This window comes from Neolamprologus multifasciatus, chromosome 5 (genome assembly GCF_963576455.1).
Source record: "Neolamprologus multifasciatus chromosome 5, fNeoMul1.2, whole genome shotgun sequence".
Classification (NCBI taxonomy): domain Eukaryota; kingdom Metazoa; phylum Chordata; class Actinopteri; order Cichliformes; family Cichlidae; genus Neolamprologus; species Neolamprologus multifasciatus.
Genome location: NC_140443.1, coordinates 6754182 through 6777547, shown reverse-complemented (window position 1 = coordinate 6777547; position 23366 = coordinate 6754182). Strand labels below are relative to the sequence as shown.

Genomic DNA, 23366 nt, shown 5'->3' with positions numbered 1-23366 from the left:
GCCAGTTGAATGGCCCCCAAGGTCTCCCTATCTGACCCCCTTAGACTTTTAGGCAATTGTCTATGGTGTGAAGATACGAGATGTGCAGCACCTGAAACTACGGACACTGGATGCCTGTGCTGGCATTTCTCCTGCGGTGTTGCTATCAGTGTGTGAAGAGTAGGAGAAGAGGGTTGCATTGACAATCCAACACAATGGGCAGCACATTGAACACATTTTATAAGTGGTCAGAAACTTGTAAATAACTCATGAAAGAATAAAGTTACATTGAAACCAAGCACACCATTGTTTTTCTTGTGACATTACCAATAAGTTTGATGTGTCACATGGCCCTCTTCCTATTGAAAAAACAAAAGTTGTATCCAAGATGGCCGACTTCTAAATCTCCACCATGGTCACCACCCATCTTGAGGAGTTTGCCCCCTCACATATACTACTGTGCCACAAACAGGACTTTAATATCACCAACCATTCCCATGTTATTACGGTGTATCCATATAAATGGCCCACCCTGTATATATTTATATATGGTTGTGTTAGAAAAAAACTAAAGAATAAAAGTCTTTACAAAACATGGGTAACAGTGTGAAAATTTTAATCTTACAATGGTTTTTTTTTTTTAAAGTTGAGAACTTGCTCTTTATCTACAAATAAAAATGTTTATGGTATCTATATGTAGCACCTGGGAAATTTAACTGACTGTTGTCCTATTTCTAGATCATTTCTGAATCTTTGTTTCTTACCTGTCTTTTCTGGCAGATGAATAAGATGCCAGTATTCATAATGGCCTATTTTTAAAAGGTTGCAACTCTGAAATTTATATCCAAAAACTCGAAAATCGTGCAATAAACAAAAGATGAGCTGTTGCCTTCAGGATGTGGTGGGTGAACAGAAAACAATAAGGACACATGGAGGTTGTCTGATTGTTGAGTGACATGTCTGCATTTCAGAAATAAATCAAAAGCCTCTTTTATTAATTCATTCATAACTTTGATTTACCGGCTGACTCACTGACTAACTGGGACATCTTCGACATGTGAGTTCAGGTGCTGCAAACACTTCAAAATGAGCTTTTGAGTGAGAAAATCACAGATGTATTCAACAAAGACAAGTAAGTAGGTCTTATCAGTATAATGATGCTTTTTTCCTAGTGTATAATGAAGCTCTTTTTATGGAGCAAATACATGACTGTTCCATGATCTTCTCTGCCACTGACTTGAAGGGACCATCTTCCCACCAAACCAAAAGGAAGACTTACATAAAATAAAATAAAATAGAATAGAATTAAGTGAGTCACAAATACTTTAAACATAAATCATTATTTAAAAGATTTGGCTGATCCTGTCACACCCCTTCAAAATGGGTATCTGCTCTGCTCCACGTGTAAACTGGGGGGCCGGAGTCTTTCCCCGCTGACATAGGGGAAGAGGTGGCTACACCCTGGAGAGGTTACCAGCCTGTCAGCACAGGGCCAACATAGAGAGACAGACAACCATTCATACTCCCACTGACATCTTAAGCCAGTTTAGAATCACCAGTTAACCAAACCTGACAAACCTACTGTTTTTGAAAATTAAGAGGAAAATCAACAAGGGAAAAATGTAAAAAAAAAAAAAAAAAAAAAAAAAAGAAGCAGCGCATAAAAAAGTAGTTTTGGTTAGTAAAATTTAAATATTTCTATAGTTAGTTTTATAGTTAGTTCTCTGACTGTCCAATGTACTCAGTCATCTAAAAAAGAAAGTTCTTAGTACTTAGTACAAAGTACTTAATGCAGTACCATGAAAAAATAAGTAGACCCCATAAGAAGACAGTATGTTATGCACTTGCATAACATACTGTTAATGATGACTGTATGCTGTGATTTTTGTACCAGCCCCAGGATAAAACATGAAACATACTAAGAGCAAGCCCAGTGTCCCTTCTGCACTGCCAATATAAGGGGACTGCCAAAAGTTGATTCTGTTCCTCTGGACGTAGCATCAAGATGCATCAAGAAATATAAGGGGACCCATCAATCAAACCCTGAAGTGGACTCCTTAGCACTTACACTTGCTAACCAGACTTGCTAGCTTTAGTTGACAACCCCACCTTCTTGTACAAGGTCAATTCTAGCTCCAAAACCCCAGACGACAGCTAAAATGTTGACGTTGTGATACCAACATGATGCTTCACAGACCAATGGGCACTTTCATCATTCACAATGCATTACTGCCTTCCTTCTCATTGTTAGTCACAGTTTCAGGTAAATTAACAAGTTTCATATATATTATTAATCTGATTCACTTCTGAATATGTTAAATATTTTTTTGTCATCCTAAAATATCTGTATCCAAGACACTACTGCAGTAAGCTGTAGGCAATTAACCTTCTATTGAAGAAAAAAAAGAGGCTAAATCACCAGCTTTTTTTCTATAATCATGTTCCGTTACCGTGTCTTTTTATCAGAAGTAGTCCTCGAAGCTCATTATTACAGACTATTGATTAGCAGCATATACACTCTCAACTCCAGGTGCAACGGCAAACCACTTGAAGATCTAATTGCAAGATTACCTCAACATCAATAAAAGAGTATAAGAATCGAGCTGAAGTGGCACAGACATGGCTTCACATATGTACTCACCTACATGCTTACAAACAAAAAATACTAAAAGGTCTACAATGACTGAATTTTTTTAACACAACTAGTATTTTTTTTTTTGGTCCACTGACTTAAAAAATACTGATCTCAAAGGAAGTCGACAGGTTTGGGAATTTACCCAAGAGACAAGAAAAGAAAAAATAATCAAGACATTGGCTGGTAAGATGAAAACTTTCTGTCCCAGCGGGACCCTGGTGGTGTTCAAACTGCTTTTTCACTCCATCCCTAGACACTGAAACACAAGGCGATAGCTGTACCCTGTCATCTCTGAAAGAAAGAAACATATTTTTGACTTGTCTGTCTCTCACTGTCTCAAGTAACATATTTGATAATACAGCAAAGACAAAAGGTACATCATGCTATTGCATGAAATGGCACATATTCTGTTTCGCAGTCATCAATCAGCTACTGTAATTATCAGAATCAATTTTAAATGCCAAAACCATTAATCATGTTTTCCAGTAATGAATTCAAAAGCAATAATGATGAATACAATTTGCCAAATCTACCAATGCAGACTGTAACAGGTTTCCCATAAAACATTAATAAATTATAAAATGATGGTAAAGAGAAAAAGACAAGGAAAAAAAACAGTCAGCCCCACTAATATTACTCTGGATGGTAATTAGCTGACTAATGCAGCAGTGTGCCACCTGTCAGTGCTAGGTGAATAATCACTCAGCCTGTCAGCACAATCTGAACCGAACATTCACTCTCTGTGCGCTGAAGTACTGCAAAAGCTTTACACACATGCAGGCGAAAGATCTAAGCATAGAGTTAAGGAACACCCTGCTTTACATTCAGCTAGTGCGCTCTGGCTCCTGGTCTGTCACGGTGGGTATACTTCTCCCTGGCAGCCCAGCACCACAAACCAAGAGCCAAACATAGAGTCTTCCATTGGCACACACACATATTCCAGTTTCCTGCCCCCTCTTTCCTCTCTTTCCAAAGCTTTGCACAGTCATCAGATGCTTCTGATCTGAACCAAACTGTTTATAATCAATTCTTTAAAGGATAAGTTCTTTCCATCTCTTTCTTCCATTCTTTCACTCTCTCCCCCACTGCGTAGCTTGCCGACCCGACTCATTATTAAAAATAATTTTGTAACGCTAGGAGCACTGGCAGGTCACATGGAATAAATGGATTCTCAGATCTCTCCATGCTTTGGAGTTGGTTTAATATGTTTCCCTCCTCTTTTTCACCTTTTGTCCACAGAGTACCTCACGCAGTAGGAGCCTAAATTGTCAAAAAAAAGTCCTTCTTTGTGTAATTAAAATGACAAAAAAGAGGTCAGATGAAAGGAGTATGTGTGTATGTGTGTGCTGGGGGCAGATGACATGCTTAGCCTTCTCTAAAGCCCTTTGAAAGGAAATCTATTTCTTCCATGCCCTGCTGGAAAGGCCAATATAAAATAAGCAATAGAGGAAGCCACGTTAGGTGGAATTTGCTATTCTGGGTCGTCACTATGACATCTTAGCTTTATACAATATTACTCAGAAAGCAGTTACAATGTAACTTACCAATAATTTGCCATTTTTGTTGGATGTTTGACAACATAATGCACATTCAAGTTTAAAAATGAAAAGAGTGAGCGAGGTGCTCGGAGAGATCAGGATCAAATATTGTGAATTGACACATTGTAAAATTTAATTTGACTTGAGAAGTGAGGACAGTAAATCACCATGAATCTAAAAGCCATCAAAGGAGAGCCAGTAGCTTTTTACATTCAAAGAGGAGATTTTTACATTAGGCATTCATTCATTACTCAGCAAAAACCTAATTGATCCATGTCTCTGAGTTCTAGGGTAATAGCAAATTGATTGATTTAGCCTCAGGAGGAAAATGTGGGAATCGTTCGGCCAAAAAGAAAAGCAGAATCATCGGCTTTGAGCTGATGGATAAGACAGGAATAACAATGAATAAAACGTGGTGGATCAAAGGTGAGATGTGTCAAAAACAGTTTATGAGGAATGGCAGATTAAAGCACCACTGAAATTCTGCTATTATAGATGCCAGTTACCTAAAAAGACTTGCAGTCTCAACAGTACTCAAATTTAACAGATTATCTAATTAAATTGGATTACATAACTAATAAAGCTAAGGAATTAGATGCCTTAAGCTAGCCCCAACTCTAAACCGACTCAGGATTAGCAGTATATTTTATGTTCATGGTTGAAGAATGAAATACACCCCTGGTAACACAAGTAATGGAACTTCAACCTAAGAAGGGACATGCTCATTGCTTGTGTGGAGTACTTAATATAGATTAGAAGGAGGAACGACTACAGCCACCAATAATTCTTGCCATTTCTGTTTGTGAAGAGCAACATTTTTTTTTTTTTTTTTTTTTTTTTTAAAAAGCCTTAACAAGCCCCACCTATCCTTCAGATTGCTGTTTGTGTAAATCCAATCCATCGGTGGGCGTCTCTGAGGTTTTCTGTATTGATTACACCTCATTAGCCACACGTCTCCGTCCCACCAAGGGTGGACTCTGGGGGTCAATGGACAGCTGAAATGGAGCCAACAGCTCAATAGAATGACCATGGCAATTATGCAAGAGTCTGGGTTACACAAAAGTGGAGTGGGTTCTCAGCTAGAAGATTTGCAGTAAATGAAGTGTGATCTGTCAGTAATTTAAGCTAAAATGACTGAAATGATCTTGAAAAACTCCATTGAACACAAATATCACCTCACAAATATTTCAGAGTACTTAGGTTTTTTTGCTTATCTGACATAACACTGCAATGTGACATAATGCAACCACAGTTGCATGAAGGAGCTTTTCTAAAAGATTTTCTCTTGAGAGGCAAGTGCCGGCCAGGCACTATTGAAGTACTGTAATATTGTGGGTCTGTGGGTTGTTTTGTTTTATTTTAAAGTCTGACATGTTTTCTCAGTATTAAATATCCAAAAATGTACTTCAACTCAAAAATTAATCCTTAGAGCTGAGATCATCAGATCATCCTCAGATCTCCTACACTCACAGTCAACACCAGGTACGGACAGACTGTGCTGTTAATAGTATTAAATGATTCATTTGCGAATGAATGTTTTTTTTACATGCACCATGCTCACACAGTGTAATTATATAATTTTTGTTAATAAAAACATTTTTGAAATAATTTATTTTATTTCTTTATTTAGAGGCTGTTGGCTCCGTGGTGTGGTGGTTTATTTCCTTATGATTTCCTATGTGAAAGTTCCCCAGTTCAAGATTTGTAGGAGACACAAACCAAGTCTTGGAGTGCCACAAGCCTGGATAAATGGGAGGTTGTGTCAGGAAGCATATCCAAGCTAAAAATCTAATTTGCACATCCATCCACTATAGTGACTGCCTGAAAGTACTGTTGTGTTTGGAATCTGCACTACTGTAAAAAAAAAAAAAAAAGTATTTAGCAACCCCTCATTTCTTTATGTATTACTTCTTATGTATTATTTGGAAAATAGAGTGTACAGGGCAAAATCAGGATTTGTACACTTCTAATGAGTTTGAAAGTCGGTATGACCAAAACAGCCTAAACTCTCTTAAGATTTCTTGTAATTTCTTTAAGAAATCTTCAGGAACAGTTTTCCTGGCTATTCAAAGCATTCTTTCTGTTCTCTGTCAAGACGGTCCCCCAATGCTTCAGTAATTTTGAGGTCTGGGCTTCGGAGAGGCCAGTCCATGAGCTATAGTGTTTCATTGTGTGTTTTTTATCCAGGTATGCTTTCATTGCACTGGCAAAGTGTTTGGGATCATTACCATGATCAAAAATGAAGCTGTTGCCAGTCAGACACTTTCCAGATACAGTGGAACCCCGACTTACGAACACCCCATGTCACGAAAAATTCAAGTTACGAAGGCACTGAACGGCAATATTTCTGCCCGTGTAACGAAATCCGCTGGCTCTGATTGGCTGAGCCTACAATGCCCACAATGCCTTCCGAATCATGTGACAACTCCTTGGCTTCCGTACTTGCGCTTCGCTGTTCCACTTGAATGACGTATTGTTGTTCTAGTTACCAATTAGCCTATAGCCTATCGTTCACCATCGCCTCACTCAAAAGGCGCGATGGGTGCTTTGACTTACGAAGATTTTCGACTTACGAAAGACCCTCGGGAACGGATTAATTTCGTAAGTTGGGGTACCACTGTACTATAACATGAATGTATAAACTTTCCAGGATATAGCATGAATGTACTCTACTATTGAACATATTCTTCTACATTCATGAGTCCATTCATTTTGAGAAGATCCTAAAAACCAATGGCTGGCTAGACCGAAAGCATGGCAGAGCCTCACTTGTGTTTTATTTATGTCTGTAGACACTGACTGTTGTGGCTCTTTCCTAACTGCCTCTCTAGAACCTGATGACAAATATTCATGCATAATTCACGTGTAATTTGGCATACCTTGGCCAAACCATACCTGTTTCTCTTAATTAATTCATCAGCCTTCCATTGAAACCATTTCTGATGAGGTTATTCAATTAAAGGCCCAGGTGCATCTCTCAGATCCAATGTCAGGCCTTTGTTGATTTCTTTCTTTGTAACATGGCTTTCAGATTTTGTTTATCTGCAGTAGATATTTGTTTTTTATGCCTTTCACTTCTTTGCCCTCAACTTATTCAGTTTCCTCAGATATTTTAAGGTTACACTGCATACCATGCCAAGATATGTCAGGTTATCATCTAACAGTTCATTGTGTAAACTTAGTCAGTTTTTATAGATTCAGCTAAAGAAATGGAGGTAAAAATGTGTGTTTTGTATCAGGCAGCCTAAAGACTATTTAAAACCAGGTCTTTGTTAAGTTGCCTGTAATATGTAGACAACACCGTTTTTCCCTTAAATTAGATGCCTTTTTATGCTTGAATAATTCATTGTTCCGTTTAAAGTCACTAAAACAAGGAACAATGGTCAGGTACAAAGATTAGACTGAAAATGAGTGAAAAAGTAGCCAATGTCCAAAGAAAAGCTTTGAAATACCTTCAGAAAGTCTGAATAATTTGCTTAAGACCAGTTTTAAAAAGAAAGCCTGGCTCCTTGGAAGCAAAATATAAGGCACTGACGGTCTGCTCAAAATTTTTGAGGAACACTACTGTGTATTAAAAGGGTAGAAGCTAATGTAGTAAGAACTACTATGACAACTTGATAACTAATCAAAATCTTTTTATTTATAACCAAAGATCTGTTCAAAGATAGCTCTTCATTTATGACTATCATGACCTCATTTATTTCTAATATTTTCTGTCCTTCTCTACTCAAAAAGATACAAGTGGAAAGGAAGGACAGGTGCCATATTTAATTGTGTTTTGGAAAACAAACGGGGAGCTGTAAAAGACATACAATGGAGTAGGGGTGGGTTTTGATTATCGATTAAAATTGATTCTGACAAATTGTAACTTTTTAAAATTATGCAAAATGCTTAGCCGTGTCTGTAATAAAACCGCTGTAACTTCAGAGGTAATGTTCATAAGTTGATTAAAAGTTTTCTTTCGTTTTTGATGTACTGCAGAATATTTTTATAAAATTCCAGGCCAGGAAAGTCACCTTCATGTTTTTCTGTGTTTTATCTTCAGCTACTTTGACACAAAGGCATCTGCTGTGATGCTCACACCTTGGATAAAGTCTCGCAAGTGTCAGCTTCCCTTTCATAGATACAAAAATATGTAAATGTACTGATCTGAATTATAATATTTCTGACTGTCTGAGGCATAATTTCCCAGATTCAAATCGAATTAAATCGAATCATGGATCGAATTGATTCGGGACTTTGTGAATCGGAATCGATTCTAGAAATCAGTGACGATGCCCAGCCCTACAATGGAGCTCTGCAGTTTCCAAGAGGTTAAAATGAGCACAAACCTGTGTGTACCCATAGTACTTCTATTGCTGCTCCTGCTGTGGCAGCTGATGTTTTGTGTCTTTGAGCCTCTCCGCAGCACTCGACCATTATGTTTAGTTTTATCTCAAGGACTTTGTTGTTACCTGGGCCTAAGTTTCTGTTTATCTGGCTCTTTTTCTCTCGTTCTATCTTCTTCCTATTTTTTCTCTCATGTAATGTCTGTCTCTCTCTTTCTGTCAGCCCCCAAGCTTTAGTTTTGAGTTTTGATAGCAAAGTTATGAGCCTGTCAAAGTTCTCCCTGGTGACTGAAGTTGGATGTGGGTGTCTTAAAGTGTTCAAAATTGAATAACTTAGAGGTTGTAACATTGCCGATCAACATATTATCTGCAGGGAATTCCACTGGGATGCACTAAGACAAACTGTATTTTTGCTCTTAAAATGCCGTACATTGTATCAAAGTAAAAACAGAAGTAAGATGGCACATGCAATCCATAGTGTTCGTGCAATATCAGTTGTCTTACTGTAGTGTATTATAGCCATTCAATATATTTTGGATGGTTTTAGCTTTAGTGTCCTTGTTGTAGGTGAAATGCAAAGGCAGTGAGGTGGTGTAGATTCTGCCTCTCTAGGGAGCGATCGCATACTTTCAAAATCCATTTATCGCACCTTCAATTAAAAACAAACCCATAAACTATCAAATTATGGTCTTTGTACTTTGCTCCCTTTTTATAGTTTTATATTATCTCATGCAGCTACGGTTCAGAGGCCGTGGGCCATCAATTGATATTCATTTTCATGTAAAATTTTCTTCTTTAATATCATCTGAGCTAAACCATCTGCATTCCAAGTTAGCAGATGTTTTTCTGAAGGACAAAGTTGCAGCAGTGAAACATGATACGAGATAATGAGTCACTAATTTTTAATATTTCCAGCAGCAATATTTAAAAATTATATTGTACTGGATCCCACAGGGTATTTGGTATTTGGATAATGACACCAGTGACTTTTGACAAGGACATAATACTTCTGACTGGATAATGTTGGACTCAACACCTGAACCTTAACTGAAAAACAACATGAAATACTGAAGAACTCTAATATGTTCAAGTTTCTGGATCTATGAGAAAATTTGACTGTACTACACTGCAGATTCTTTTGGAAAAAAGCTGCCTTACGTACTACTGTTGTTTATCTACCATTTTTGTCAGCGAACTGGTAAAAATGCTGTGATCAACGTGGACTCCCTGCTCCCACAGTAGTGATATTTTGTCTCTGGCTATCTTCAACACCCAGGGACTACCTAGTGAGCCACATTGCCTGTGCTAGCTAGAAAACAACCAGAAGCTGCCGACAGCGTTAATCACAGCTTTAATGCTTCCATACTCTGGGATTTGGAGGTGGAGGCTGGTGAGACTGGTTACCTTACCATTTCCTAACACACTGAAGCTTCTTTCCACACCATTAGTGCTCTCTGCTGAGCTGTTCTATCCAGGTCTACAACTGTACAAATGTACAGCAGAGCGCTGTGAAGTACCATCTGCAAGCGCAACTAACTACAGTAAATGTGAACACATCAGCACATTAGAGCAGCCACACCATGTGAGCATGCAGCCCACCTCTGAACTACATGGTTTTATAGCACTTGGGGGAAAAACACATTAGAAATTCCACAATAAAGAAACACTGGAGGACAAAGAATGTAAGAGTTGGACTGAGGGCTGATTTTACTAAGCTTATTCATGGCTTCTTACCAACACATTCTGAGGATGTATTAGATCGCTTTTGTGACAGGATTCTCAGGAGTTATCAATTTATTAATACAGTGTCATTCTCAGTCGCCACCTGCATGAGCATCTGTTGGATAGTTGTTCTTTTAAGACTAGCTCCTACTCCTACAGTAGGCTGCCACTGTTTGTAATCTGCAAAATTTGTATGTATGTGTCTTATTGTGTTTGTGTGTGTGTGTGTGTGTGTGTGTGTGTGTGTTCTTTGCAACTGTCATCCCACCACATTTCTTCTTGCTCAAGCTGCATTGTCTCTACCTACAATCCCTTGGTGCTGTTTTTCTCTTATTCTTATTCTCTATCAGTTAAGGCCCTGATATTGTCAAATTTTCATGGCATAATTTAAAATCTGCTTCTTTCATTTACGGTAACCACTGTCAGAGATACTCGGATAACAACCTGGGAACCTATCGTTAGTTTAATGACTTAGCCTCTGCGGGCAATGACCAATTTCTCTAGCCTTCTGGTATAGTCAGCGGGTACATTGTTTACAAATGGAGACAACCCTAAAAAAGCTGAATAAAAGTGCAATTGCTTATTATATTTTTCACAAAATAGTTGATGATTTGGAAATTATGTTACAGCTTCGCTTTTGTCTATACACTGATTTTTTTAACTACAGCTTATCATGTGCACTGTCAATAGACCTCAGACTGCAAGTGAAGTCTAAACAGAACAGTACACAGAATCTGTCTACACATAATCACATTTTTCACATTTATAAAATCAGCTAACTGTGGGTAAGTTGTCACTAAAAACTACAAATGTCTTAAGAAATATCGATCAACTTTTAAGATCTGTTAGACCGTTCTGTGGCACAGACAGCACTGGTAAAGGTCAGTGCACTTATAAGCTCTGTTTCCAGCTGGAATGAGCAGATATTGTCGGGCAAAAAAGTTTTGAAAAACAGTGCAGTATGAAACTATAAAATATGCAAAAAAAATCAAATTAATATTAAACAAAAGATACAAATGTCTTCTTTCTACATTTTAGCATCCTTCAGCAAGTGAAAGAGACAATGTCATAGCCTTAAACTTCATAGTGTTGGCAAAACTTTTACTGTATTACCAGAATTTAGTGAGATTGACTGTTGTAGTGTAAGAATCAGTTATTATATAATCAGTAATTCTGGCTCTTACTCGGCTGAAACAACAAAAAAAAGTACATTAACTACTGTCACCCACGGTTACACAGTTGTATTGCAGCTTTACAAGATCAGTTCATATACTTTATCACAAATACTAAGGTCACAAAGCTTTCAGGTAATAACTGTATCTGAAAGCATTCAGTAAATAGGATAAAGACACAGAAAATATTTCACAGCGTCAATTTGTTCTAACTTCATACTTACATAGAACGTGTTGTGGCAATGACCCAGGGTTCAGTAAACTATATAATGGTTTACTGTCCAATTCTGAAGGGAGATGAAAGAATCTGGAAGGATGGAGCGCCATCGATTGAAATTATGATAAAGTGCTGTCTTTGTAAATCTCTCCTTTTAATATATTTTGCAAAGTAAATTCCCAGAAGCAGACTTTAGTGAACAGTGCTCAGCTAAAGTTCACGGCACAGTAAACTATATAAAGGCCCATTTTGTATCACTAGCATGATTAGATGACCCATAGGTCTCAGCTGATTCCTTAGAAGACATTCAACTGTTTACGTGCGCAACTCACCACTTTGAAGTCTTCAGCTGCACATTCCTCCCCTCTATATGAGCAGGAAAGCAGCATGTCCTTAATGTCGTGGCCTGTCCGGTCATAAAATTCACGCATGTTGAAAGGCCGAGGCTTATAGCTGTCAAAGTCCGCTCTCTCCTTTAGGATTTGCAGGACATTTTCCTCCACCAGGTGTGGGTCCCGAATCTCATACCTGGACAGAAAGATTCTACACTTAGTCAACATTGATCACAAAATACACACATGTGCACAACTAACAAACAAGTCTAATGTACTTCGTTTTTGCAAATTCAATATCATAAAAAGGATTTTGCCTCATTAACCTCCTAGGACCTGGCGTCCACATATGTGGACATCACATTGTGGGTTGTCTACACCAAAATACTACATTTTGTTCTACAAGGGCCTGATATCTACTTACGAGGACATTATATTGCCACTGTTCTATTGAAATTTTAAACAAATATCCTTAAATCTGGATTTCATTTTTTATCAGAAACAAAAATTAGGTAAAAAAAAAAAAATAATAATAATCTGGTAATTCTTTGTTTTTACATTCATCAGGTGCCAATCAGCCCAAATATCAAAGAGAAATTTAAAATGAATGTCATGGAAGAGTTCGGGTATTAGGAGGTTAAATTTTAAAAAAATAAAATAAATAACATTATAGGTTATTCTTTTTCTGTATAAAACATAAGAATTATTTTTTCAAACTGTTTAACTTGAGCTTACCAAATCCACTTTGTCAGATTGTAATATTAAACATCCTGTTATTCCTTATTTTCTCACTCAAAGTATTAAATGCAGTTAAGGTTGTTAAAGAAGCAAGACACAACCTTAGTTGTACCTCTGTCACATCTAAAAAGATGGATTTTAAGAATTTTGCAGGTACACAAGTTTTTCTGGCAGAAGAAACATTAATAACACAGATGCAGCAACAAGTGGATATTCACCGTTCACCTTAAAAAAAAAAGGTGTACATACATGTCAGCATCATCAGATGAGCAGCTAGAAAGCTCTCACAATATCATCTTAGTTTTATGAAACTGACAGCTTAACTGTGGCATACCAGTCTCCATGGAGTGCAAGAAAGCAGCTCATTATTTACAGGACGGGAATATTTCACTTCAGACAATTACTTTAATCGGTCTGTTAAACAATTAGGGTTAAATGTGGTGGCAGAGCGATCGTGTAGAAAACAATGTTCAGAATGCTGCTTTCAGGCTGATGATCCTCCACACCTACTATTTAGTGTAAATAAAATAAATCTTCATCTGCTGCAATTTTTTTCAAAGTGAAAAATGGATCAATTTTACCACGTTCCACCTCTCATTTCCCCCTGCAAACAAATAAGAAAAAACATGACAAAGAAGCAGTAATTTGCGTGCATCGATGCACACAGAAATGAAACAGAAGAAAAACACTGTGGAAATCATTTATGCTATACCTTAATTTGACAGCTACCATCAACCTCTAGTGCCTGCTCACAGTCATTCACTGATACAACGTAACCTCAATTAAACAGTATGGCCCTGTGCAGCGAAAAAGTGGCCCATTGATGACCCCTGTTGAGCAACGGGCCATCAGTGGTACAAGCATCCAAATTATAGAGCGCTAAAATTAAGCACTACTGACAGACACTTGTGAGATCATTGTTGTAGGACACAGAGTGAAGAGGACAGCTTCTGTTTTTTCAAAATTGAATTACTGCAAAATACTAAGGTAGAGTCCTGAATTCATATGTAATGTTGAGCAGAAGCAGTAATATCATATATGGTATACAGTGTTGGGGAGTAACGGAATACATGTACCGCCGTTACGTATTTAAAATACAAAATATGAGTAACTGTATTCCGTTACAGTTACCGTTTAAAAAGGTGGTATTTAGAATACAGTTACTTTGTTGAAATAAATGGATTACACGGCGGTACTTTCCTGTTTCATATTGTGGCGGGTCAGGACTGTTTGGGTTTTGTTTGACAGCTACGTTCTGTTGTTCCAGGCGGCAGCGTTACGGTTGCCATGGTTACAGGGTGACGCTCTCTCTCTCTGTGTGTTTCCTGGGTGAGAGAGGCCTTTTTTTGTTGTTGTGCTAAGCTAATAGGCAGAATGCTACAGGCATAGCTCTAACGAATGTAGCATCATGGGCAGCGTAGTCCGTGCTGCAGGGAGAATGGACTGCCATACACGTTATGTGTCTGTGAGCGCGAGGAGGGAGAAAAAGGAAAAGTACGAGCTGTCATCGAGCAGAAACGGAAGCTGGAAGCATGTAAATATAATAATAACCACTGCAGCCAAGAAGAGAGCCTGACGAGCCCAGTTGTAAGTAAGCTATTAAGACTCGACTGTACGCTGTGTTAGTTTTTTCCTCTGAAACAATAAGTTCCGTTGGAGCAGCCTTTCAACGCCTCTCTCTGTCTCTCGCTAGCAAAGTTGACCCAGACAACAAAGTAAAGCTAGTTTTCGGCTACGAGCCCGACACAGAACCCAACGTATTAGCCAGAGGTCCCTTTACTACGGTTCAGAGCCGCGGACCTTCAGTAACAGTAATAAATCACAGCAATAGTACATTCATGTAGTTGTAAACAGCATGATAATATATTAAGTAATCCAAAGTATTCAGAATACGTTACTCTCATTGAGTAACGTAACGGAATACGTTACAGAATACATTTTGGGGCATGTATTCTGTATTCTGTAATGGAATACATTTTAAAAGTAACCTTCCCAACACTGATGGTATATATTGTTTTGTTGTAAGAATTTTGGACAACTCGTTTTGCACTAGCAAACATGAATAAGTTTATCCCCAAGCTGAAGAAGTGAAAACCAGAGACGGAGAAAGACAAAGGCATACCCTTCTCTTCATGTGCCTGACAGTAAATCTGTGAATGACTTTGTGGACACTGACGACAGAGTTGTTTGTCATGAGCACGGGCACTATTTCAAACCATAATTGGTGGTAAAGCTTAATGGATTTTTTTAAAATTCCACAAGGTCAAGCTTTGTCTATGATAATGAACAAGATTTTGTCGCTTGATGATGGGAATAACATAAGCTGATCCATGAATTAAAAAATGAAATGTTACATTACTTCTTTGGGAGCACTGGGTTAATATTCAGCTGGAGATGTACTTTTGATTTATGCCCAAACCAAATGTAATATGTTTCACTGTTGCTACAGTGCTTTTTCCTGGCACAGACTAAATGAAATTTTTTTCGCAACATGAGGTGGTTTGTGCTGTAATTTAAAATGAAGGTTGTTCCCCTGCTCATAACACCGAACACAGACGGTCATGCTTCGTGTTGAATGGAGTTCACAGCGCTTTGACAGACAATATCGGGACTATTATTCTGCTCAAGATTTAAAATGAATGCCAAGTGATACAGTTTTAAAATTCAACATCGGACCATCAGAGATCTTTTTTAACATTAACAAATCAACCAGGATTAACTCTAGCTGATTATAACTTCTTTTTTTTATCGCTACAGTTTAAATTTTCAATGAGAGTAGCAGCTGCTGGTTGTTTTTTCCACAATTTGAATAAAAAGCAGTAACTGGTATGACACAACAGCCAATAAGCAAGACACTTAAGCACTATCTTTGATACAGATTATAAATTAAAGATAGTGGATCTATGTGGTACTTATTTTCTAGTATAGTTCACTTTTCATTAATTTACTACAGGCCAAAAGAGTGTTGCGTACAGTTAAACGATTATAAGGGGTGTTAGAGAAAAACATGTTCATATCATTTCAGAGTGAAGCTAAGCTAAGGAAGCTAAGCTAAGAAATAAGTTATTCAAACAATAAAAGGATAAAATTGAAAACCAGAGGATTAGTGACGTAGTAGCTCATCTGGCTCCTGATTCTTCACAGTTCACAGGTTACTGCAGTTTGTAAAGTACTGAAAGAAAGTGATACATTTTTATACTGTTTCTTTTTAAGAAGGAGCCCTTCTTGGATTCAAAATATCCATGTTTGATGTGTTCTTTGGAAGGCATAATGTACTCCAACGTGCATACTGGAGCATACTGCCACACCGCAATTTTTCAAAATAAGGAAACATGTTTACCTAAATGTTAAAAAGCGAAGCAGTCCTAAGAGAAAAGAAGCATGGCTGCTAAAGCAAAAAAGAGCAGGAAAAAACGACTGAAAAACCCCCCAGAAACAATAGTGGAGGAGGAGGAAACCAGGAAAACCACACTTTTCCCAAATGTTAACACAATACTCTGGCTACAGTAATCAAGGCTTTGAATGTCGTTTCCTGTACGGCATCAAAGTTGTCATTAAAAAAGAATAATAGAGCAAAAGTAAGAGAAGGAGGTAGGTAGAGAACAATGAGAACCTGCTATATAAACTCAAGATGAGAAACTTGCTAAAAGAATTGGACAAACTGTGGTGGTTACTCCAAGAAATTAAGTGTCATCCAGTAAGGATACAAACCTTTCTCTGTGAATGTGGTTTTAATATTTTCAGTATTTAAAATGAAAGTATGATTACTACTGTCCATGTATTACTTGTTTCAGACGTGAGTTTAAAATTAGAGGACAGAGTGGTACTAATATCATAAATATCTGTCAGTGGAGCCATTTACAAATTGTCATGTTTTTAGTAATGTTGGTCCCTAAAAGCACACTGACAAACTGACAATCACAACTCCAGTACTCTTGCCCACATGGGAACTACATCACAACACTGTCACACTCTATTCTAATAAGAAGCTAGCCTGTTGTGGTACATTCAGGACTTAATTGAATTGTATCCTGAGCCACTGTTTTATAAGAAACGCAAAGCTGCCAGGAGAGCACTTAAGACGCTGCGCTCACATCCCCGAGTCAGGAGGCTTTAGTTGAAGCGCATACAATCACAATAATATGGGTAGATTTTTAATATTGCCCTGCCACTGCTCCCTAAAGCAATCACTGCAAACTCTCTACGTATGGGAGGGGGAGACTAAATTGGATTATGGGCCACAAGCACTTTAATTTTCTTGTGGGGACTAAAACGAATGAAGGACCATCTGCAACACTTTGCCACCTCATGAGAAGAGAGAGCAAATATAAGCAGCCACTGATTTTAAGAGTGGACTTTCACAGTAAGACTGTGGTCACAAGGCGGTACTCTCTCTCTTTCTCACACACACACAAAGAAAAACAAAAGCACTACATTTGTTTTGATGTTAATACCTCGGGCCGTGTGACACAACAATGAACACATCTTGACATAATATCAGGTAATTATCCAATTAGCGCTAATTGAACTCATACACTAACAAGGATTGGATTGTTTGTGCAGTGCCCTTGAAAATGAATATGTGCCATGTTTCCTGGTGGCTGAGTTTGGATAATCATATCTTCATGATGGTGCACCTGCGATTCAGTTATTCTTCCAATTTGGCCAAGGTCACAGAAATGCAAAGAAAGGATGCCACGAGGCACAGGAAACCCAAACAAATCTCTATTGTATTGATGAGCAATACACAAACAAGCCAAAGACGAAAATATGTTAAAAACATGCAAAAATTTCTGTGTCTCCACAGTTGTAATATTCTCTGCGGTAAACAGCCACAGTACACTATAAATGCAAATGAACCCAGATTTGAAAAATCAGCTTTTTCCAGTCGATGACCTGGCCTCCCAGTGTTCCCATCCGTGCACTTTTTTTTACACCACTTAAATCTGTAATACGGCCATGATCTTGCTGAGACAGATAAGGCAGTCAAAGTTATGGGGCATTACATTTCACATGTAGCTCGTGGGAATTGAGAGCATGTTTGCAAGCTCAGGAAACATGTTTAAGCTCGGGCTCTGTGTAAGCAGAATACGTGCTTCTCTGGTTTTCGTGAGCTGATCTAACACTTCTTGGCAGCACAAACCACATAACCAACACCTCTTTGAAATGACCTTTCTTTTGTTAATTATCATTTAATTGCCTTTGCAACATAATAAAAATAAAACTGAGCAATTTACTTCTAATGTTCTGCACGGCTAACTGTAACTTCAACCTGAGAAAATACAATAAGAAAGTGATTTATTTATTTATTTATTTTTTGGTGGGTGGCTGCTTGGAAACTGCTGGAGTCGAGTAAGTTAAGGTGGAATTTCTAGCAGCTCAGCTTCAAACTTCAGTGTCTAAGAAAGCCTGGCATCACTGCAAGGGTAGATATTGCCTGCTCCTTCTTCCTGAGACAGTGATAGACACCGACCCACAAACACAGCATTTTGTTTGTATTCTGTCATTTTCTGTCCAAACCCACCACCTGTCTGGTGGTATCAGAAGGCTTACCACTAAAAAATCTTCTGTTCAATCAATGTTTAGTGTAAAATCTGTGCGTCCAAGATGTTCCTAATTTATTTGTTTTCCTCCACATTCTTTAGCACTCTAACCGCTTTAAAACCTGATTTAAAAATCATTTTAAAAACTGTCCCCTGTCATCATTTTTTTTTTTTTAATGTAAAATGTAAAATGAATGCCGTTCCTACCCCAACCCTGATCCCAGGCAAAGCTAACTGAGAGGGCAAGGAAAAGGGAGAGGGAGATGACAGTGTTAATCAGTGGCACAACTCTGTAGCTTAACAAACAGCACTAATTACACGGGGATAAAGACTTGTTCATCACACAGCTTACGAGACACAAGTTAATTGCCTCTCCTTGTCGTCCCCTCCCTCCATCAAAAGTCAACTCATCCCAAAGTCACTTGGAGTAAGTAAGGTTGCTTTAATGTTGTGCTTCCTATATCTTTTATTTTTTTAGGTGCACCTTTTAAAAGAAAATCTGGCTACACCGGCAATAACAAATCAGAGAGATGGAAACCTGCACTGATATCCTAATGGTCTACTATTCCAGCTGACACTACAAACAACCCGGAAACAAATCTCGGAATCTATACCATACAAAGCATGCAAAATGCATCTGCAAGACAGTGAATCTATTGGCATCCTGTAAAGTTATAACCCATAATATGGACGTATATATGGGAGGTCACAGAAAAATGATATCCAGTATGAAAACAGAGAATTTTATTTATGTCATTCCAGCATGTACAGCATGCACAGTTGTACGCTTTGCCTCGGGCTGCAACACTTTGTGAATCAATAAGCTAAAAATAAAATTAAAAATGAATTCAAGATGATATTGAGACATGTTTGTGTGCATTACATCGTTTATGTTCACGTAAATGCAGTAAGCGATGTCTATGCATCTGTGTGTGCATGTGTATTTGTGTGGGATATTTTTCTTCCTGCTCTAGCTGCAAATGCAAAGTGCAGGATTATTATCTGTATTGGAAAAATGGGATCATTATAATCTGGATAACATCGAAAAGAAGAATTGAAGAAATTCAGAGTTAAAAGTTTCAACATGAAACTGTGTGCTTGTCATGGTTGCCGAAAGACTAAATGATCAAAGCACAGCAGAAAGCAACAAGTGTAAAGGGAGGGGATGGCAGTTGTGAATCATGCACGTCTCTCAACACTTTGTCAGCGGGGGTTTAAAAATCTTCTCTACTTATCCAATATTTATATTTGCATGTTTATATGTGTGTTTATTTGACACTTAGAAACAGCTTATCTATTATCTGTTACTTGGAGGATTCTCAGCATGTATGTTAAGGTGTGCTCATTCTCACTATCAGCATATTTTAACAGGTGGATGTTAATGGTTGTTGTTCCAATGCTTTTCACAGCTATGGTAGCATGTGTGCAATAAGGATTTCACTAGATAGTAGGTTTGTAATGTCACTACATTTTCATCCTTAGCCTTTAACCTCACTTTCTTACTTACGTGCGTCATACTAGGTACAATCTTTAGCTCTTAGAGCTCTGGAAGGTTTTGCATGCTTTGTCAGTGAAGTCCGGATTTCCTCCAGTAGCCTAATAGCAACAGTCAAAGACAGGTGGTAAAACTCTGCCCCGCTCTTCCATGTGACATAAGACCTCAGCTAAAACAATGCAGACTACACCTAAGCTCCAAAGTTAAATGCCACCTCAAACATTGCTGTTGCTGGGCTGCAAAGCATAAAACCTGCTTCCACACACAGACTGTCTATAGAAGACATGCAGATATTTAGTGGTGGGGTCAAACGATTTTTAAGTGCTCACAGATATTTTAAGTTTCATGATAACTACACTAGAATGTGACTAGATTAACAACAACAAAAACTTAGTGTTATAGCTAAATGCTGGGGGCACAATCAGATCCTGATAAATCTGTGATAAATCCAGATGTGCACCCCTTCAGCCACTGGATTTGTCATACACTAGGCTACATAACACTTGGGGTGCAGGTGAGGTGTGGTTTTAGTGCTTATATAAAATCACCAGTAAACCAGCCTACACACAGGCAGGTATTGTAAATGGCTTCTGGACGTACACACCTGCCGTTGAGCAAGGCAAGGAACTCCCCAGCGTGGTACAGGTCGTTCCGTGTCACCCGGCTGAAACGGAAGGAGTTGAGGTTGCAGAAGGTTACCGAAGGGAATATTATCAGTGAAGCCGCCACTTCATCCAACTTGGTGACATGGGGGTACTCGAAGTAGAACTGCACCCGATCCACGCACACCATCACCAGCACACCCACGGAGGCCAAGAAAAACAAAATCCACAGGGTGCGCTTGATATACATCCGCTTGTAAGTGAACATGTGCGAGATGCCATGCAGTGTGGATCTGGCGGCGAAAACTTCAATGGGAGCCGGCCGCCTGTAGTCCATGTCCTCTGAGTCCGCTTTAAGATCCATTATGTCCCCGAGATGAGTTTAGATGAATGATGGGTGTGAGGTCGCAAAAAGAGCAAAGTGGCTTTGTAGATAAGCAGATGCTTTATTAATGAGGAGGAGGTTAGTGGCCGCAAGTTCACGCCCTTCTACGCATGTATTTCTCATGCAGTCTGTGTGAGATGTTGCGTCACTGACAGCCGGCAAAATTGCTCGACATTTAGAGCATTTTACAATCCTCAAAATACAAAGTTCCTAACTGAAAACACCTGTAAAAAGTGAATGTGGGAGAAGCATGCGTTGTATGCTGCTTCGTTTGGGGTCACAGTTCCATAATAATAATAATAACAATATTAATGACGATGAAAGCGCGCATGGAAAGATGCCAGCGCTGTTCTCTCCTGCACACTTCTGTAAAATTATCGAGTTGATATCTGGCTTCCAAGCTTAGCACAAACAGCAGAAATAGTGTGCAGCTCTGCGGGAACAGATCACGGTTGAAAAGGTAGAAAATAAACCACTACGAAGAAGACAAGGAATTAGAAAATCAAAGCGGTTCAGAGAACAGACCGGCTACATGGCTTTCGCGTCTCTTCTTCCCGAGCAATCCCAGCACGCGTGGAATAACAAACAGCCGCTGATTTCTCGCCTGTTAACGTTTTAAGAGCGGTCGTCGGGTGTCCTGGGTTTTCCACGGGATAAACAGCTGCATCACAGAGGAGCTGGCTCTGTCTGATAGCTGCCTCGGTGCGCCTCTGCTTGCTCGCTTGCATCCATTCCCTCCTCCGAACTGCGTCCACAACAATGCAACGATAATGACTCTGAATTTTTTTTTCCTGAAATGATATATCCGTGAGTAAGAAGGTTCTAGGAAAATACTATTTTCCGTGAATTCGGGAAAAAATTACCTTAGACCAGTAGCGGTTTCCCAGATCAATTAAATTCGCCCCAAACAGGAGAGAGCAAGGATAGGATGGCATGTGTTTTACACCGGGTGACGGAGTCCAGCGTCGGCGGCACTCCAGCAGTGCCTAACCCATACTTTACCCAAAGCTACTGTAACCTACAGAACATACAGCTTTACCCTCAATTTAAAATTGGTAGTTTAGTTAAAGTTTAGTTACATTTTTAGGTAAAATTACTTAGCCTGCTTTAGCTAAACTACCAAGAAAACAATGAGTTAGCCTACTAAAAGAAAGAGAATCCCGCTGTTTACTTTTGCTCTTTTTAGTTACCCTAAAGGCCTAAACAAACACTTTAAAAGATAAATGACCTAAGCAGAAAATCATTACCTTTGCACCAGACTTGTTGTGTGAAATATTCTAATTTACTTACTGTTTTACTCTTTGTTACTATAATACAGGATTAGGTCAACTTTTAAAGTGTAGACTGTATATATAAGATGGACATACACCCACCGCCCATTTTGTTAGGTAAAGCTATTCAACTGCTGGTTTACAAATATCTAATCAACCAATGTGCTCAAGACCTCAAGTTCAAAGTGAGCATTAGAAAATAAAGAAAGGTGATTTAGTCACTTAAAATGTGACGTGGTTGTTGGGTAAAATGGTAAATGGCCTGTATTTATATAGCGCTTTACTAGTCCCTAAGGACCCCAAAGCGCTTTACATATCCAGTCATCCACCCATTCACACACTGGTGATGGCAAGCTACATTGTAGCCACAGCCACCCTGGGGCGCACTGACAGAGGCGAGGCTGCCGGACACTGGCGCCACCGGGCCCTCTGACCACCACCAGTAGGCAACGGGTGAAGTGTCTTGCCCAAGGACACAACGACCAAGACTGTCCAAGCCGGGGCTCGAACCGGCAACCTTCCGATTACAAGGCGAACTCCCAACTCTTGAGCCACGATCGCCCAGTTGCAAGTTCTCAACAAGGCTGGAAAATACAGGATTGGAAAAACTGTTCAGGCTGGTGATGGTGTTACAGTGCGACCTGGTATCACGGCAAAGCGTGTAATGGACTTGCTGTGTCCATTTCACACTTTACACACACGTGAAACAGACACACATTTTAGCCGCCTTGCTTAATCATTTCCGGCAGCTGAGCACCCTGGACTGTACTTCATACGTTTTATGCTCACTACTGACTTCTTGACTTTAAATATATTATATCCCCCTGCCGGTAATGCAATGTCTGCATGTGAAATGGACACAGTGGACCCGCGTGCCTATTACATGTTTTGCAGTGAAACTGGGTTGTGTGGTGAGTTGGGCGATATTTTTGTGGTGCACTTTGGATCTCTTAGTGCCCATTGAACATCCTTTGAACACAGTTTACCCTAGTATTGTTGTTTGCCAGGTCCATCCCTTTATGACCACAGTGTAGCAGGATACTGTACCATGTGCCAAATCTCAAATCATTTTAAACTTTCTTAAACATGTGACTAGACGTGTAGTTGACAAATTTGCAACAACTGTGTGATGCTATCAAGGTAGTACAGACTAAAATCTCTGAGGAATACCTTTTTGAATTTGTGACAAGAAGAACTGTTCTGAAGGAAAAATGGATTCAACACACTACAAACAAGACATACCTAATGCAGTGGCTGGTGTGACTATATAACTTCCAAGTCTGAGAAAGTAAGGCAATGAAAAATTGTCCTAAACCTGCGTTCTTGGTGCAGTAATGGCCAGTGGTAGTGAGAGTGGGCAATTTCTCTGGCTGTTTAAAGATATTCAGTTGTATAGACATCACTGGGGA

General features: G+C 38.9%; 1 protein-coding gene across 1 annotated transcript in view; it reads right to left on the bottom strand.

The window, feature by feature from the left end:
• asic1b (acid-sensing (proton-gated) ion channel 1b) overlaps positions 1-21650 on the bottom strand; it is a 181961-nt gene extending 160311 nt beyond the window's left edge. Inside the window, exons 1-2 of the mRNA XM_085158666.1 lie at positions 20304-21650; positions 11924-12119 (exon numbers count right to left, since the gene is read on the bottom strand). Coding sequence (XP_085014792.1) covers positions 11924-12119; positions 20304-20665 — 558 coding nt within the window. The 5' untranslated portion in view covers positions 20666-21650. The remainder of the gene's footprint in view (positions 1-11923; positions 12120-20303) is intronic.
• Positions 21651-23366: the final 1716 nt, after the last annotated feature.